Source organism: Chiloscyllium plagiosum, chromosome 41 (assembly GCF_004010195.1).
Source record: "Chiloscyllium plagiosum isolate BGI_BamShark_2017 chromosome 41, ASM401019v2, whole genome shotgun sequence".
NCBI lineage: Eukaryota > Metazoa > Chordata > Chondrichthyes > Orectolobiformes > Hemiscylliidae > Chiloscyllium > Chiloscyllium plagiosum.
In genome coordinates, this window is record NC_057750.1 from 19,441,494 (window position 1) to 19,459,986 (window position 18,493).

Consider the following 18,493-nt stretch of genomic DNA (forward strand, 5'->3'; position numbering starts at 1 on the left):
CTCATTCCTGTTGGAAACAATGAATGCTGTCTGGCTTGAGGTGTGATGTTGCTATCAATTTACAAATTAACCTTTTTTTGGGATGCTACTTCTTTCCTGAAGATTTTACATTGTGGATAGAGGTTTGTGGTGACAAAGCTCCTGATAATTATCTTAGCTCTCTAACTCTTGTGCTTTCAGGGAAGGCAGGCAGGAGGTCATTCTCTTGGCACTGGTGGTACGTGGTGATGGCAGTCGCTGTAGCCATGGCCTCTGCCATTTGCCTTGCTGTGCTTGTTGCCCGACTGAGGAAGAAGGATGTTCGATATGGGTAAGAATTTACTGTTTCATTTCATGAACTTGCTTTTCATTCACAGCCAATGGATGAGGCTGGGCACGGTGGTGGAGCGTAGTGGGGATGGACTCACAGTCAAAGAACAAACCCTTGAAATTTGAAAATTACCTGCCATTAAGTATTCAAAATCCGTGGAACAGACGAGCAAGAAAATTAACGCCCACCTGCTCCATTTATATGGAAACACTGGTCACTTTTATAAATGTATTCAATGTGTCTGTGCGAGTTGACATTAAGGAAATATAACATGACTAGTCTGCACAGCTAGTTTCACATTTTACTCTGATGCATAGAAAAACATGAAGTAGAAAGCAAATGAACAGAAACTGAAAACGTAACTTAAAAAGTGCAAAACTTTTATATTGCAGAATTAATCAAAATAGTGAATGTAAGCATCATTTACCCATTCAAAATTTTTGAGGCCCTGAATTGTCTTGGATATTGTTCATTTCCTCAAGTGCTTTTTGAACATGTCCACCCTGTATTCGGTGGTGTGAGGTAAGAGAAAGTGTTTGCAGTTGTTAGTACTCAGGGACTTCCCAAAGGGATGAGAAAGGACCTCTAGACCGATCTCCTGGGGCAAAAACTTGCATGGTCTATGCTGTCTGAAGTTCACCAGATGGCAGCACCCAAAGGACTTGATGAATAATTAATCCAACCTTTGGCTTTTGCCCAATTCTATAATCCCTCCAATATCTCAGTACCACCTGGCAGTTTCACCTCGAGGGAAAATGAAGAATATACTCTATATCCTATCTGTAAAATGAAGAGATAATGCATCTATAGGTGAACTACAAACTCTACATGAGATTATTCATTAGTTTAGTCCCACTGAATAACAAGTTATTAGTGACTGATATAAGTTTAATGCTACACCTATCATCACAAATATTCATCATTGCTTTCTGAAACCCAACATTGGTTATTAAAAATTTAGAAAATTAATTTCAAGAATTATTGCTTTCTGTGAATTACAGTGCAACTATTCATTGATAGCTCTGATCTCCATACATGGGGCTTGCTAACTCTGCCAGGGTTGATTAGATTACATTAGATTAGATTCCCTACATTATGGAAACAGTCCCTTCAGCTCAACAAGTCCACACCGACCCGCCAAAGAGTAACCCACCCAGACCCATTTTCCTCAGACTAACGTACCTAACACGATGGGCAATTTACCATGGCCAATCCACCTGACCTGCACATCTTTGGACTGTGGGAGGAAACCGGAGCACCCGGAAGAAACCCATGCACACACGGGGAGAATGTGCAAACTCCACGCAGACAGTCACCCGAGGCTGGAATCAAACTTGGGACCCTGATGGTGTGAGGCAGCAGTGCTAACCACTGAGCCACTGTATGCATTTCTATCAAGTGTGGCATGGTGCTGGTGATGTATCATCTTACCCAGCCACAGGACTTGGGTAATTTGGCTTAATTCTTATATTAGAGTTGGCAGGTGTGGTTAGGCAGATCAGCCAAGCCACCACAACATCTTTGATTCTAACACTCCAGACAGACTTCAGAGAGGTAAGTGGGAAAGTAAAATGGATTAAAAATGTGAATACTTTATTGGTAGAATGATAAACTTGGGGGAGGGAGGTGGGAAGGTTTAATAACTGTTACCGTAATAATGAAGATACATTATCAATGATGTCAAATAGTGTCACACCATATGGAACTATGACCTGAAGGACAAGCGTTCACTGGAGGCCTGTGAATACTTAATAAATAATTCACACGAGTCTGGTTTTCAGTCTGTATTTCTTATAAGCACCCAAAAGTCAGATATGATAATTACACAAATTCATTGTGTTTCCCCAGTAATCCCCAACCTCAGCATGTGCCAAAATTAACCAGAGTAATCAACAAAAAAAACCTTTTATTTCATATATACTCACTCTCACACACATGGCACTCACACGTTGTCACATACACTCACGCTTAGACACAGTCTCCCCCCTCACTCACATTCACGTACTTACACTCGAGTCACACACATTCCCTCTCTACCACACAAAGTAGGAGACAGGCACTCTCACAATGTCACACAGTGGCATAGCATTTTGCACCATCCCTTTCTGTGTGTTGTTCACTGGCTCTCAGAGACCTATAGAGTCAAAATAAAGGGGAATGCTGAGGGTATCTGCCTGAAACATTCATTATTGCACTCAGAACCAATTTTTATGATTAGTTCTCCAAATGATTTTGACAGTTGATCTCTATTTTCCACATAGCACCATTATGCCACTGTCCATCCCCCCCCCATCCCGGATTAGTTCATGAACATTTCACCTTCTCCTTCACAGCAATGTTTATTCAAATCTTCCAAACTGCAGTGAGGGACTTGCCATCTAGAATTGTCAGAATTGTGTTGATTGTTACTTTGGAAAATCTCTACATCAAGTTTTATTTTGCTTCCAATGAACCTGTTTATCAATCAAGGCAGGGAAAGCTGTCCAATACCAAAGTCTTTTCAGAATACAGCATTCACTTGCAGAGGCCTGTCCATCCTCGGCCCTTCTATGCAGATAGCTCTTGGAATGGAGCTGCCAAATCTTGGGTGGATATGCTCAAGTTGGTTTCATCATATGTCACCAACAGCTCGACCCCTACTGTATAATTTGTTGTCTGACTCAATTTTTACAGCGCCTTGCAAAAAGGTTTATTAAACCATGTGCCTTACGGACAGCAAATCATCACCTGATTAGGTGATTCTTTAATCAATGGGAAACAACCATTTTCCTCAACTCCAAAGTTGCACAAAGTAAACTTTTTTTTTAATGCCTCTGATTTATTTATATATCAAAGGAGAGTAAGCTTTAATTCCTGGAGATTCCAGGATATAATGTTGGCAACTCTGGCTCAGAATGCTTTGGTCTTATAAAGTGCAGTCCTCACTCTTGTGTGCATTCTACAGTGAAGCCTTTGAACCCATGATCGAGAGAGGGGAGTTGGTGGTGCGTTACCGAGTGAAGAAGTCATACAGCAGAAGGACTAATGAGGCCACGTGTGAGTAATCTGCGCTAATCTAACAGTAGCATTTACTGGCTTGTTTCAAGGAAAACCAAAGCTTTCAACTAACCTCCATTTTTAAGTCATGCTGACACCTGTCTGCAAAATGTCTACAATTAGATGTTTTGGGTTATAGGCATTGAGGCCTTAACATTAGGCTCTTCAAATATTGATGCACAAGTACTTTACATGTGTAACTGAATCTCTCATTAACAACATCCTAGGTTGATCAGAAACTAAACTAGAACAACCATATCCATAAATACTGTAGCTACAAGAACCCGTTAGAGGCTAGGAAATCTATGACAAGGATATCTATCACTGCCCTAAGTCAAATCACCATCTTTCAGGCACAAATCAGGATTACTGTTGGATGGCTCACTGTTTGCCTGGATGAGTATAACACCAACAACACTCAAGAAGCTCAACACCATCCATGACAAAGCTGTCCACTTGCTTGGCATCCAGTCCACCACCTTCAGCATTCACTCCTTCCCTCTGACACTCCATCCTGGCAGTGTGTACCACCTACAAGATATTCTGCATTATTTCACCAATGCTCCTCAGACAGCATCTTCCAAATCCACAATCACTACCATCTAGAAGGACAAGAGCAGCAGACACACGGGAATATCACCTCCTGCAAGTTTCCCTTCAAGATATTCACCTTCAGGCTTGGAAAATTCTTAGAACTCCCTCCTTCGTATTAATGTCGGTGTACCTACACCAAATGGACTACAGCAATTCAATAAAGCAGCTCCCCACCACATTTTCAAAGGCAATTAGGATGGGAAATTATTGCTGCCCTAGCCAGCGAACTCTAAGTCCAATGAATGAATTAGAGTAAGCTTTAATTCCTGGAGAATGAATGAATTTAAAAAAAAAGGTTTTGAGTGGTTTCAGTTGAGACCTGCAATTGTTCATCTCAGAACCATGGAACAAAATATTTTTGATAATATTAATTGACAAACCTATTTCAAGCACCAAACAATTGGTGAATAATTCTGCAGTCTTTCTTTGCCCCATTCTTTCCTTTTTCTAACCTGAGACTCTGGTAATGACTAATTTGATACTGAAATTGGAAATCTTTGCTGTGAGTGGCCAGACATTGGCTAATGGTAAAATGTGATTGTAATTGCTGCCTGGAAATGAGAGAATTGAAGACACTGGATTCCTCACCTCTCACACATTCTGTGCCCAAACTGGTAACATTTGAGATTATGAGGGATGAATTTTTCACGCCACTAAGAGAAGAAAAATTCCAGATTTCCTTTGATTTGAACTGGAAATTAGTTAGCCTTGGATTTTGTTCCAATGACCCTGGAGTAGGGCTTGGGCCCACAGTCTTGGGGATAATATCCACTGAACCATGATTTAAGCAAATAGTCACCCTTATTACCTGCCTAGCTGAAGTCAGCTGATTTTACAGGGATTATTTTATTGGACTAGTAATCTATGACTGTGCTGGCCTGCCCTGTCTTGTGCACATCCAGCAGTCTCATTGCAAACAAGCTCTCTAAAACAGGCACACAAATGACAGGCACCTGGATAAAGGTTAGAATCATGTCTCTGTTGCTTAAGATGGAAAGGCTGTGTCAGTGGTAATGTCACTGGATTAGCAATCCAGGGTCCCACATTTGTGTTCAGGCATGTGAGTTCAAATGGTGATGTTTGAATTCGATAAAAAGCTTGAATAAACAGCTGGCCTAATGGTGACTTGTAATCATTGGCATTAATACCTATAATCAATGGCTTGGGTGGCATAGTTGCTCAGTGGATAGTACTGCTGCCTCATAGCACCAAGGACCAGGGTTCAAAAAAAAAGAACAACGAACAAAGGAAATTATAGCACAGGAACAGGCCTTTTGACCCTCCACACCTGCACCGATCCAGATCCTCTACCTAAACCTGTCATCCATTCTCTAAGGGTCTGTATCCCTCTGCTTCCTGCTCATTCATGTATCTGTCTAGATACATCTTAAATGACTATCGTGCCTGCCTCCACTGGCAACATGTTCCAGGCACCCACCACCCTCTACGTAAAGAACTTTCCACGCATATCTCTCTTAAACTTTTCCCCTCTCACCTTGAACTAGTGACTCCTAATAATTGAGTCCCCCATTCTGGGAAAAAGCATATTGCTATCCACCCTCTCATGATTTTATTGACCTCAATCTGGTTGCCCCCTCAACCCATGTCTTTCTAATGAAAACAATCCTAATCTACTTAACCTCTCTTCATAGCTAGCACCCTCCATACCAGAAAACATCCTGGTGAACTTCCTCTGCACCCTCTCCATAGCATCCACACCCTTTTGGTAATGTGGCGACCAGAACTGTATGCAGTATTCCAAATGTAGACAAACCAAAGTCTTCTTCAACTGTAACATTACTGCCAAGTCTTGTACTCAATACCCCGTGCAATTAAGGAAAGCATGCTGTATGCCTTCTTGACCACTCTGTCGACCTGCCCTGCCACCTTTAGGGTACAATAGACCTGAACACCCTGATCTCTCTGTACATCAATTTTCCTCAGGGCTTTTCCATTTACTGTACAGTTCGCTCTTGAATTGGATCTTCTAAAATGCATCACCTCATATTTGCTCAGATTAAACTCCATCTGCCATTTCTCCATCCAACTCTCCAATCCATCTATATTCTGCTATATTTGCTGACAGTCCCCTTCACTATCTGCTACTCCATCAATCTTAGTGTTATCTGCAAACTTGCTAAATCAGGCAACCGATACCTTCCTCTAAATCATTTATGTATATCACAAATGAGAGTGGTCCCAGCACGGATCCCTTTGGAACGCCACTGGTCACAGGTCTCTTTTTTGAGAAACTCCCTTCTACTACCACTCTCTGTCTCTTGCTGCCAAGCCAGTTCTTTGCCCATCTAGCTAGTATACCCTGGACCCCATGCAACTTCACTTTCTCCATTAGCCTACCATGGGAAATCTTATCAAACACCTTACTGAAGTACATCTATATGATATCTACAGCCCTTCTCTCACGATTAAAGGCCCCAGGCAGAAACCCTGCCCCTGAGAGATCCTGGCCCAGCAGAGGCTACTGCTGAATGTGTCTCCAATTCCACCCTCAGGTACTGACTGTGTAGAGTTTGCACATTCTCCCTGTGTCTGCATGGATTTCCATCAGGTGTTCTTTTTTTTTTCCCCACAGTATAAAGATGTACAGGTTAGGTGGATTGGCCATGCCAAATTGCCCATAGTGTCTAGGGAAGAGTAGGCTAGGTGGATTAGTTATGGGAAATGCAAGGCTAGGGCAGGGGATGGGTCTTGGTGGGATGCTCTTCGGAGGATCGGTGTAGACTTCAAGAGCTGAATGGCCTGCTTTCACCCTGTAGAGACTCTATGATCCTATGAAAAATGCAATCTCATCAGAAATCCCTCTAAAAATCAAAATCAGCCATCCTGACCTGGTCTTTTCCACGTGGGGCTCAAGATCCATGGTAGTGTGATTGACACTTGACTGCCGCCTGGGTAGTCAGGGTTGAGCAATAAATACTGGCCTGGCCAGTAATACCGACATCCCATGTGCAAATATAAAGTCTGTCCACACACAGCTGAGCATGATGTCAATGAAAATTACTTTATATAAAGAGTGGAATGTGACTAATTCTGGGTGGTGACAGTGTAAATTATAGCAAGCTGTGAGTAAAACAGCTGTGCACATATTTTGTAAATATCCACTGTTTAAAAGGGCAGATGTGAATGATTCCCTCATTTCTGAGTGCGTCTGCTTTGTAGATCTGCCTGCGCTCCTTGGGTCAGGGATGTGTTTGCTGGTGGCTAAATGTCAACCATTTTTGACTTTAACTCGACAACAACAGAAATGAGGTCAGTGAGGCAGGACTGATATTGCAGATGTGAGACCGCCTGCACACTGTCAGAAATTTTAAAACCAATCTGTTCATGTTGAGTCACAGTATTTCATAATTCCTACCAAAACAAAACACCCATCTGCACAAATGGGTCTATACTCAGACATGTCACCAGTTTGCAGTTGGGCCAGGGGTGGTGTAGCAGAAGGGGGTGGGGTGGGGAAATATGGTTGTGGACACCTACAGCTGCTTCAGTCTGTTGGAAAAGTGCAGTGAAACCAGAGCTGAAGGCAAGATTGGGTCTGATGTGACCTGTCAAATACTCAGCTGGGGCACATGGCTGGAAAAGAGTGTTTACTTTTATTCTGTAACAGGAAGAGGGCGTCACTGGCTAGGCAACACTTGTTGTCCATCCCTAATTGCCCAGAGGACAGTTACGAGTCAACTACATTACTGTGGGTCTGGAGTCACATGTAGGCCAGACCAGGTAAGGATGGCAGTTTTCTTCCCTAAAGGACATTAGTGAACCAGATGGGTTTTTCTGACAATTGGCAATGGATTTATAGGAGTCATTGGATTCTTAATTCCAGATAGTTATTGAATTTAAATTCCACCACCAGATATTTATTGAATTCAAATTCCATCCATGGTGTGATTTGAACCCAGGTCCCTGGAACATGACCTGGGTCTCTGGATTAACAGTCCAGTAATAATATGAGGCCACCACCTCCCCAGTTACAGGACTGATACACCAGACCCTGAGTTATGACAATTGGTCGAATGATTTGTTTGAAATCACCTCATTTTCCACCTTGGAACCCTCCAACCACATGGAATGAACTTCTATAAGGTCACCTCTCAACTTCCTAAGCTCCAATGAAAATCAAATCCCTCTATCCAGCTTACTCAGACCCTCCATTCCCAGCACATCATGGCAAATCTTTTCTGAATCCCCTCCAAAGTAATAATGTCCTGAGATCTGAGAAAACATGGTACCTAACAGGGTGGTAGAGATCCTCTTGTAACATTTAAGATGCATCTGGATGAGTATTTAAACTGTCAGGGGATACAGGTACACAATCCTTTATCCAAAATCCTTGGGACCAGTTGTTTTTCGGAATTTGGAATTTTTTGGATTTCAGAATAAATGACATTTTCACAATGAAATAAAAAAAACCTAACAGCAGACGCATGTGTGACTAGTATGAGCGCTGAAACACAATTGACGCCTGCCAGTGCTGGGCCACGCCGCCATGTCACATCTGAGTGACATGGTTCAAGTGGGTGTGGAGTTGGGCCACCTGCTCACATGCCAAAGTAACGTTCCACACTCCATGAAAAACTTTTCAGATTTCAGAGTTTTTTGGATGACAAAATTTTGGATAAAGGATTGTGTACCTGTAGTAGGCTATGTACCATGTGCAGGTAAATGGGAATAATGTTGGTTGGTGTTTACTGGTCAATGCAGACTTGGGTGGGCGAAAGGGCTAGTTATTGTGCTATAGGACTCTATGACTCTAGATAGGTACCAAGGTTCCATGGCAAGGCAGGTATCCTATGAACTATTCAGCTTTTATCCAATGTGCCGAGCACAAAATACCTTCTCACTTGTCATTTTACATTGGTTCAAATTAGTCGTCCAGACACAGGTTTAGAAAGACACAATCTATTGGCCCCTGTCACAATTACAGTGAAAATGGTGAGCTGATTTTAGCTGCTGAGCTCCTACTGCAGAACTTTATACAAGTGGACTTCATTTTGGAAGTTGGTAACCAAGGTATGTGCCTGAGTTCTGCAAGCATTCTTCCTGAGTTTACAGACTTGAACAATGACCCAACTGAGGTGGCTTAAGATGATCAAAAGTGCATCAAAGCATTGTTAGAGAGGAACTGTTGAACCTGCTGTGGACATATTGCCTTAAGGACCAAGACTTCAAAATCTAAGGTACAAAAATACAAATTGTTGGAAAAGCTCAGCTGGTTCTTGCAGCATCTGTGGGGAGAAATCAGGGTTAACTTTTTGGGTCAAGTGACTCAGAACCTGTAAACTGGAGGTGGCTGTTTGTGGTTTATGTCAGGAAGTGAATCTTCACACAAAGGGAGTAGAAATGTTTTGAGACTGACTCAAATGGAAATGCCCAAAATTCAGTCAACATAGTTTTGTTTGGCAAATGGTACTGAGACATGTAGAATGAAGGTGGCGAAGTAAATCAGCCAAATTCTAATTGGATGGTGGAATTGGTTTGAGTTGAATAGCTTTGTTCTGCAAATCCGTAACATGTAAAAGCATGGACGTTTCTCACACCCTCCTTCCACCGTGCGGAAGTCATGGGGAGAACAGTTAAGATCTATATTGCATGAGGCTAGCTTGCAGTTTTCCAATCTGACTTTGGAAATTATTTCTCCATGACAGTTTTCTTATTAATAAAAACACATTCTAGTGTTTGTTGTTAGTTTGTCTGCAGCTAGACATTGTTTGTCGCATTTACCAGAGTCTCAGCAAATTCCCAGTATTCCAGTCTGGAAACAGGCCCATTGGCTCAACAACTCTAAACCAACCCTCTGAAGAGTATCCACCTAAACCCATTCCTCTACATTTACCCCTGATCAATGCACTAAACCTATACATCCCTGAACACTATGCGCAATTTAGCACAGCCAATTCACCTAACCTGCACATCTTTGGACTATGGGTGGAAACCCATGAAATGTGGGGAGAATGTGCAAACTCTACACAGACAGTGTCCCGACAGTGGCCTGAGGCTGGAATCGAACCCGGGTCCCTGGTACTGTGAGGCAGCAGTGCTAACCACTGAGCCACCATGCCGTCCCTTGTTGTGATCTTGGATTCTTCGTCCTGAACCCAGGACTCTAAAGCAATAAACAAATGTGAACACTGGGTAGCTCTGCCTAAATTAAAACAATTTGTTGGATTTTGTTTTTACTTTTTAACTGAATTGCTTCAGTAAAATGTTCTCACTTTTTTAAAAGTGTGTGATTGATCATATGAGGTGTCTACTAACACGCCATTCCCACCGTTGGGAATTGTTACCTGATCACTGCCACTCAGCTCAGTGGGTGGGCAAGGACAAGTATCTCAACCTGTGACAGAACTCCACACTGGCCTTCTCTATCACCAGAAGGTACCAGTCAAATCAGAGGCTGGCAGCTTCTGGGTCCATAGACTACCCATCAAACCTCACTCCCTGTATTCAGGTCAGGATGGTAGCTTTTTTCCTCCTTTGGTCATATAGGGTGAGACCATGGGACGAGGAGATTAGAGGCAACAGGTAGCTTTCAGTGACCATCCCCTCACCCACCAAACACTCCTCCTATATTTGGGCCTCCCCCTGCCCCAGATTGGTAAAATTCCTGAGGACTCTCACAGTCTTCAGACAGGTCATTTTTCATTGGGGATATGGTCGGTTGGTACCCTTAAGTGGCCATTAATTGACCATTTAATGGTTTTAATTGTGAGCACATCTCTCAGTGCCCCTCACCAAGCAACTCATTGCGGAGACAGAGAAATCATGGAGCAAATTAATTCTGGAGTGATACTTAGCCCTCCTTGCCAACCCTCTCACCACAACCATGGCGGGGAAAATTGTGATCTTTATAAGATTTCAAACTTTTAAAATTTCTTTTTCAACTGTTCCACTCCCCCACCCTTTCCATTGCAAATGAACAGTTGAGTCTGATATGTATGGTAAGCTTTCAAACATTGGTGAGTGACTCATGTTTTGGTTTCTCGCACAAATCGTTTAAGGAAGTTTGTGTTTAAAAAAAGGGCACTTTCATTTCTACACCACTTAGACAGACAGCGCAAGACAGCACAAAATCCTTTTCAGAATTACGGCAAAAGCAGTCATTGTTGGAATGTAGCAGACAGTTTGTGTACAGTGAGATCCTGCAATAGTATTATAATGAGTGGCTAATCCACTTTGGTGGTGTTTCTAGGTGGAATAATTTTGACTAGAGATTTCCCGTTGTTCTTTGAACTACAACCAAACATCCTTTAAATCCATTTGTTTGGATTTAACATCTTGTTCAAAACATTTTCTGTCTCAATACAATATTCCATCAGAATGCTGCTGGAGTGAGGGTCAGTCTAGACATACGAATCATGTTTCTGCAGTGGGACTTGAAACCATGGTCTATGGAATCTGAGGAGAAAGGCAGCAACGGAGAGCCATGAGGAGGGAGTCACAATTCTCCTCCAGGCGCTACTGAGTTTGGCAGGAGACCCAGATTCTTGTGGGCCAAAGTTATGCCCAACACATTGGTAACCCCTTCAGCCCCTTCCCAAACTAGCTTATGTTACGGTGTTGCTGAGGTTGTATAAGATGTAATTTAATTTGATCGCATCCCAAAATATTGAATTACGTTTTGGAAAGTAGCCTTGAGTTTCCTCAGTAATTATGCTCAATGATGCTCAATCTGATGCCATCAATCAGTTGGCATAAAAAGGCACTTTTGGCAGAAGGGAGTGATGACTACCATTGGTGACTTATCGTAATGTTTTAAGGGTTTTCTTTTCAAATATTTATATTCACAGACATATGTTTCTTTGAGTGTATTTTTATGGCATCATTACAACTCATTTTAAAAATTGAACAGTTATCCTCAGTTTTAAAAACAGTGTAGAAGTTATGTGGAAATCAGTTGAGACTTGAGGTTTCCTCACTATTTGACTTTTGGCAGAATAAAAATATTTTCGGGTGAATACCAGGTCATCAGCTGTGGCACTGGTCATCATTAGACTCTGGGCAGCATTTCCATATGCTCACTTAGTCCCAGCAGTCTCCTCCTTCTCCCTCCCCCCCAGCTCCTATTCTTTCGTTTGAAAGGATGAACAGGAGAGAAACCAACCTCATACTCACATGAGAACGAGTCCCGAAGCCCTGTTGCTCCAATTCAATTTTAAAGCAATATTCCTGAAATACTCTCCGCCTCTTCCTCTAACTATCTCATTTCTCTTTCTAACATCAGCTCAGTGACGCCACCATCCTAGTCTGTTCTGATAAGATAGACATAACTGTATATCCTGCATCCTGTAGCTGCAGCTATGACACTCAGCTATCTGAAGGAAGTACTAACAGTTGACTGGATTTCTTTCAATATTTCAAACCTTTTCATTTTGCATCTTTACAAACTTCCGAATGGGATGGAAAAATAAGTACATTTCCACAATCTGCCCTCCTAATTGAACTTAGCGTTGTGATGATGGAGAGTAGCAAAACCCATACTGGAACATGAGTTTTTGCCTGGCCTGTGCCACTAGGCAAACCCATGCAGGTTTTATCTTTATTGTGTGTGTTTTCATTTGTTTCAGAGTTCAATACAGCTTAGTTAGAAGAAAGAGAGAAATTACTTAATTTCTGAGAGCCTTTCACGGTCTCAGGATGTCCCAAGTGCGACACAGCCGGTTGTCTAAGTATCATTGAAGACCCAAGAGGGATCATGGTAGTAAACCAGCATATTCCATGGACAGGGAATGTGGAGTGCGATTCAATTTCAGGATATTGCTGTTTGCTCTGGAACAGCCTCATGTTCAAGGAGAAAGATAGGCTGACAATGGAACTGGTCCGAACTGCAAAACTCAGAAAATAATTTGAAGTTAACTGAGCACATCAAACAGGTTGACAGCATGTATTCTGGGAGACTGCAATATTCTCAGCAAATGTGGCTGGGTAGCACCATTACTGACCCAAATCGTAAAGCATGCAGCTGTTAGATTGACTGGGTCTGCCCAAGGGAAAAACCAACTCACAAATCTTACTATCATGGACAGATGCATTTTTGAAGGATCAGTAGATATGACCGCCACTCAGTCCTTTATGTGAATAAAGTCCCATCATCCCATTGAGAATACCCTCCATCACGTTTTATGTTGCTATCACTGTATGAAATGGGGACAAATTTCAAACCGATTTGGCAGCTCAAGACTCAGTATCTATTGAGGCACTGCAGGCCATCAGCAGCAGCAGAAATACATTTCAACCCATTTTGCAACCTTATGGCTCAGCATATCCTCTATTCTGTCACAAGAATCAAGTTAGGGAATCAATTGTGGTTCAGTGAAGAGTGGAAGAGGACATGCACAGAGCAGCACCAGGCAGAGCTAAACATTAGGTGCTCACCTGCTAACAATACAGAACTCCATGCATACCAAATATTAGAAGCAGCTAGTGATAGAGCTTAGCCATTCCACAATCAACCAATCTGATAGTCCCGCCATATCCAGTTGAGAGTTGTGGTGGACATCACTATAATTATTGGAAGAAGAGGAGCTCCATAAATGTCCTTGTGAGTAAGAGTGGATGCCAGATGCTTGTACAGCATCCAAGCCTCCTGATATACCTGGGAGGTTTCAAAAAACAAACGACTCTTCTGCTGTTATTTGTAACCCCCAGCAACTGTCTGGAACTTTGTGTGGCCATTATTGTCTTGAGAAAGACAGAAATTGCTGGAGAAGCTCAACAGGTCTGGCAGAATCTGTGGAAAAAAAACAGGAGTTAACATTTCAGGACCTTTCTTCAGAACTGATGGTAGTTAGGAAAACGAGATATACTGCGGGGGGGGGGGGGCACAGAATACAATGACCCTGAACTTCCACTTGCCTGCCACCCCATGTTTCCTGGCCAATATCTCTGTCTCAGACCTGCTGTAGTGTCCTAGCAACACTCAGTGCAAGCTGCAAGAACAGCATCACATTTCTCACTCAGGACCCCTGCAACCTTCTAGACTCAATGTCGAGTTCAATAATTTTAGGGCCTGAACACCACCTATGTCCTTTATCCACCCCACATGCAGACTCTTGTCATCACATGGGCTGCTTTCAATGGAGCCAATCCATTTTCACCTCCACGTTGTCCCCATTATCAGTTTTTCTTCTGCTCTGTCAGATTATCAACCATCCCTTTGTATACCTAACTTACTTTCTGTCCCTTTGGGCACAGCCAACCTATTTTCACCGACAGATGGTCCCCATTAGCAAGTTTTCTCCTTCCCTGGCTCACTATTAGCCACTCCTTTGCCTGCCTGACTGTCTTTCTCTCCCTCTGGACTCCACGTCTCGTGTACTGCTTTACCACTCTCCCACTCCCCCCATTTCCCACCCACTATCTTCAGTACAGACACCTCATTTTTCTAGCTAGCATCAGGTCTGAAGAAGGGTCACTGGACCAGAAACATTAACTTTCCTTTCTCTCCATAAATGCTGCCAGATTTTACTGAGTTTCTCCAATTTCAGTTTTTGTTTCCAATTTCCAGCAGTTGTAGTTCTTTGTTTTATTCTACTGTCTTGAAGAGCCTTGGGATGTCTTACCACAATAAAGGCTATATATATAGTGTGCATGCACATATTTATCTTGAAATGTTGCCAAATCCATTATATAGTCCTTATAACTCTCATATGATGGGACTCTCATCTGGCTTTTTTTTGTTCCTTGATGGGATGAGGGTGTCGCTGGCCAGGCAGCATTTATCTCCCAACCCTAGATTAGATTAGATTAGATTACTTACAGTGTGGAAACAGGCCCTTCGGCCCAACAAGTCCACACCGACCCGCCGAAGCGTATACCACCCAGACCCATACTCCTACACTTACCCCTTCACCTAACACTACGGACAATTTAGCATGGTCAATTCACCTAACCTGCACATTTTTGGATTGTGGGAGGAAACCGGAGCACCCGGAGGAAATCCACGCAGACACGGGGAGAATGTGCAAACTCCACACTGAGAGTCGCCTGAGGGGGGAATTGAACCCGGGTCTCTGGCGCAGTGAGGCAGCAGTGCTAACCACTGCCCAGAAGGCAGTTAAGAGTCAACTAAATGACTGTGGGTCCGGAAGCACATGTAAGCCAGGCCAGGTAAAGATGGCAGTTTCTTTCCCTTCGGACATTGGTGAACCAGTTGTTTTTTTTCTGACAACCGATTCATGGTCATCAATAGATTCTTAATTCCAGATATTTATTGAATTCAAGTTCCACCATCTGCCATGGCAGGATTCAACAGATCCCCAGAACATTAGCTGGGTTAACAGTCCAGCAACAACTAAGTCATCGCCCCTCCTCAAATGGTCCTGACTTTAATGTTGGCCTGTTTTGGTTATTGAGGGGAATTGCAAATTTCTGGACTTCATTCAAGCCTTAGCCGATTTACATCGGTCAAGGAATAGGTGAGATGCATAGCCCAGAATTAGTTTGCGACACCAGATATGGCCTAGGATCATGTTTTGGAAAGTTGGAGCAGAAGGCAAGCTGGGCAACAGCTTTCCTCATTGAGTCTTGTTGGGATCAGAGGACCATTCTTATTTTTCTCCATGGTCACTTTGAAAAGTCTTCAATAAAAACTCTTGACTCTTCGTCCAGCTGTCTTCATCTTGCCCAGAAGTGACACAGGCCTTCCTAATAGATCGTGTCATGCAAGTTCAACCTGCATATGTATCGAAGCACTTGTTGACATTGAACGGGGTTCCTTGTGCTCAGTTCTTGCAGCGTTTTACCAGGTTTGTCACTGGGGCGATGTTAACTGCTCACTTGACTGGCTTCTGCGAGGCAGTTAGCAATACAACATGTTGATGGTCGGTGGTCTAAACACAATTCAGTATTAATTGCTCAGAATATAAAAAGTATTTTTTTAAAAAAATCATACAGGCATTTTGCTATATTAAATTTTAGTCTGGAACATTCTTATTTTTCTAAGAAAATGTAAAGGATAAGCCCTGGGTTATTTTCAAAAGCATAAAGCCAATCACAAACTCATTGGATTGTTTCAATTTTTTGACAGTTGCATTTGACATGAAATTTGCACACAAACATGGGGAAAGAGTACAAGTATATGCCAGGAGAAATTAGTCCCTAATCTTTGCAGTGGGAATGCTAATTCTTTGTGCTAATGTCACTGATCCAGATGCCCAGCCCAATAGTCTGGGGACTTGGTTTAAATCCAAGCAAGACAGTTTGTGGAATTTAAATTCAATTCCTCACCTGCTCTGACTTGGACAAAACATTCTTTTTAACTCTCACTTCTTTGGATCCTTCTTCTCTCATCTGAAACATGATCCTGATTCCAGGAATGTGGTTGACTCTTGACTGTTCTCTGAACGCCCTGTTTGGAGAATAAACATACAAAAAGATATATGGGTAGTTCGATCCAGCAGATTAGTGGGCGGTAATGAGAAATGACTGAGGAAGATTCTGAGAAAAGTCAGCTTAGTCATCACAGCTGAGGAGGGAACCACAATGGACCTGGTGCTCAACAAAAGGAAGAGAATCCAGCAGAAGGCAGGAGTGAGCTGTGATTGAGGAAGATTCTGGAACAGTCTTTCCTTCCTACTGGCAGAGATTAAAATAAAAGGAAAGCTCCGTTAGGAGCAACCATTTTTGGGCAGAGGGGCAGATTGCTGTGAGTGGGGACATTGAGCATTAGGTTTCACTGAGAGGTGGAGAGGGGCGTTGAGGTGCGGCAATGTACGGTCTTTCCTTTCCTTTAATCCAGTAGTTACTCGAGGTAGTAATAGCAGTTAGTGGGGTATACATGCTCCTCCTGTGAGATGTGGGAGATTAGGGAGAAGCCAAATGTCCCTGACTACTTGTCTGTAGGAAGTGTGTCCCCCTGTAGCTCCTGCCAAACTACAGAGATTGGTTGGACGCAGTGAGGTGCATACAGGAGGCAGCAAGTATTAGGGGTAGGAGTATCAGGGATGTGGTCACATCAAAGCTTCAGCCAGTTGATAGGTGACCAAGTGTATGGAAAGGCAGGCAGTGCATGAGGGCTATTTCCCTCTCAAATAAGTATACCATTTTAAATACTGTTATGGAGATAATGGTCTTTCAGGAAAACAACAGTAGAAGCCAGAGTAGTGGCACCACAATTATCTCAGTTGTAAAGTGGGTGGGAGTGGGTACCGTTGAAGTGTCAGAGACGAATAGTGATAGTGGATTTTATACTACAGATAGGCATCTCAGTGGCCACAAGAGAAACTCCAGGGCAGTATGCTGTCTCCCTGGTCCCAGGATCAAGAGGATGTGTTTGATGGGCACAGGATGCCTTGAAAGGAAATGGTGAGCAGCTAGAGGTCATACCACATATTGGTACTAATGACTTGGGCAAGATGGGAAATAGGGTCCTGCAAACAGAATTTAAGGAGTTAGGTAGAAAGATGAAAAGGAGGACCTCTAGAGTTGTAATCTCAGATTCCTCCCTGGACTACGTGCTAGTAAGGCCAGAAATAGGAAGATCATACAGCTGAATGCATGGCGAAAGAGATCGTGTAGAGTTATAGAGATATTCAGCACGGACACGGACCCTTTGGTCCAACTCGTCCACACCGACCAGATATCCAAACTTAATCTAGTCCCACCTGCCAATGCTTGGCTCGTATCCCTTTAAACCCTTCCTATTCATATACCCATCCAAATGCCTCTTAAATGGTGCAATTGTACCAGCCTCCACCACTTCCTCTAGCAGCTCATTCCATACACGTACCACCCTCTTGCAAAAAAGTTGCCCCTTAGGTCCCTTTTATATCTTTCCCCTCTCACCCTAAACCTAGGTCCTCTAGTTCTGGACTCTACCATCCCAGGGAAAAGACTTTTGTCTATTTCTCCTAACCATGCCCCTCCTGATTTTAAAAACCTCTATTAAGGTCACCCCTCAGCCTCTGACACTCCAGGGAAAACAGCCCCAGCCTATTCAGCCTCTCCCTATAACTCAAATCCTCCAACCCTGGCATTATCCTTGTAAGTGTTTTCTGAACCCTTTGAAGTTTGAAAACATCCTTCTTATAGAAAGGAGACCAGAATTGTAAGGAATATTCCAAAAGTGGCCTAACCAATATCCTGTACAACAGCAGAGGGCTTCAGATATCTGGATCATTGGGATTTTTTCCAGGGCAGGTGGGACTTGTACAAGAAGGACAGATTGCAGCTACATTGGAGGAACACCAATATCCTTCCAGGAATTTTGCTAGTGCCACTCTGAAGAGTTTAAACTAGCGTGTCAGGAAATAGGCGCCCGAACAGTCGGTCAGCGTTTGGAATGATTGAGAAGGTAGAAGTTAAATCAAGTAAGTCTAATAGGAAGAACAGGGAGGGCCAAGTTAATGAATACAGTGAGACTAACAGTCTGAACTGTATTTATTTTAATGCTAGGAGTATAATGGATATGGCAGATAACCTTTGAACCTGGATTAGTAATGGGAATATGATGTTGTTGTCATGACAGAAACTTGGTTGAGAGTAGGCCAGGGCTGGCAGCTCAACATTCCAAGGTTTAAATGTTCCAGGCCTGGG

The 18,493-nt window shown here is 42.9% G+C and overlaps 1 protein-coding gene across 1 annotated transcript in view; it reads left to right on the forward strand.

Annotated features, from left to right (window-relative positions):
- The window catches only part of LOC122542724 (tyrosine-protein kinase receptor UFO), a 176,253-nt gene that overhangs the window by 83,321 nt on the left and 74,439 nt on the right, over positions 1-18,493 (forward strand). Inside the window, exons 11-12 of the mRNA XM_043680699.1 lie at positions 181-310; positions 3,255-3,346. Coding sequence (XP_043536634.1) covers positions 181-310; positions 3,255-3,346 — 222 coding nt within the window. The remainder of the gene's footprint in view (positions 1-180; positions 311-3,254; positions 3,347-18,493) is intronic.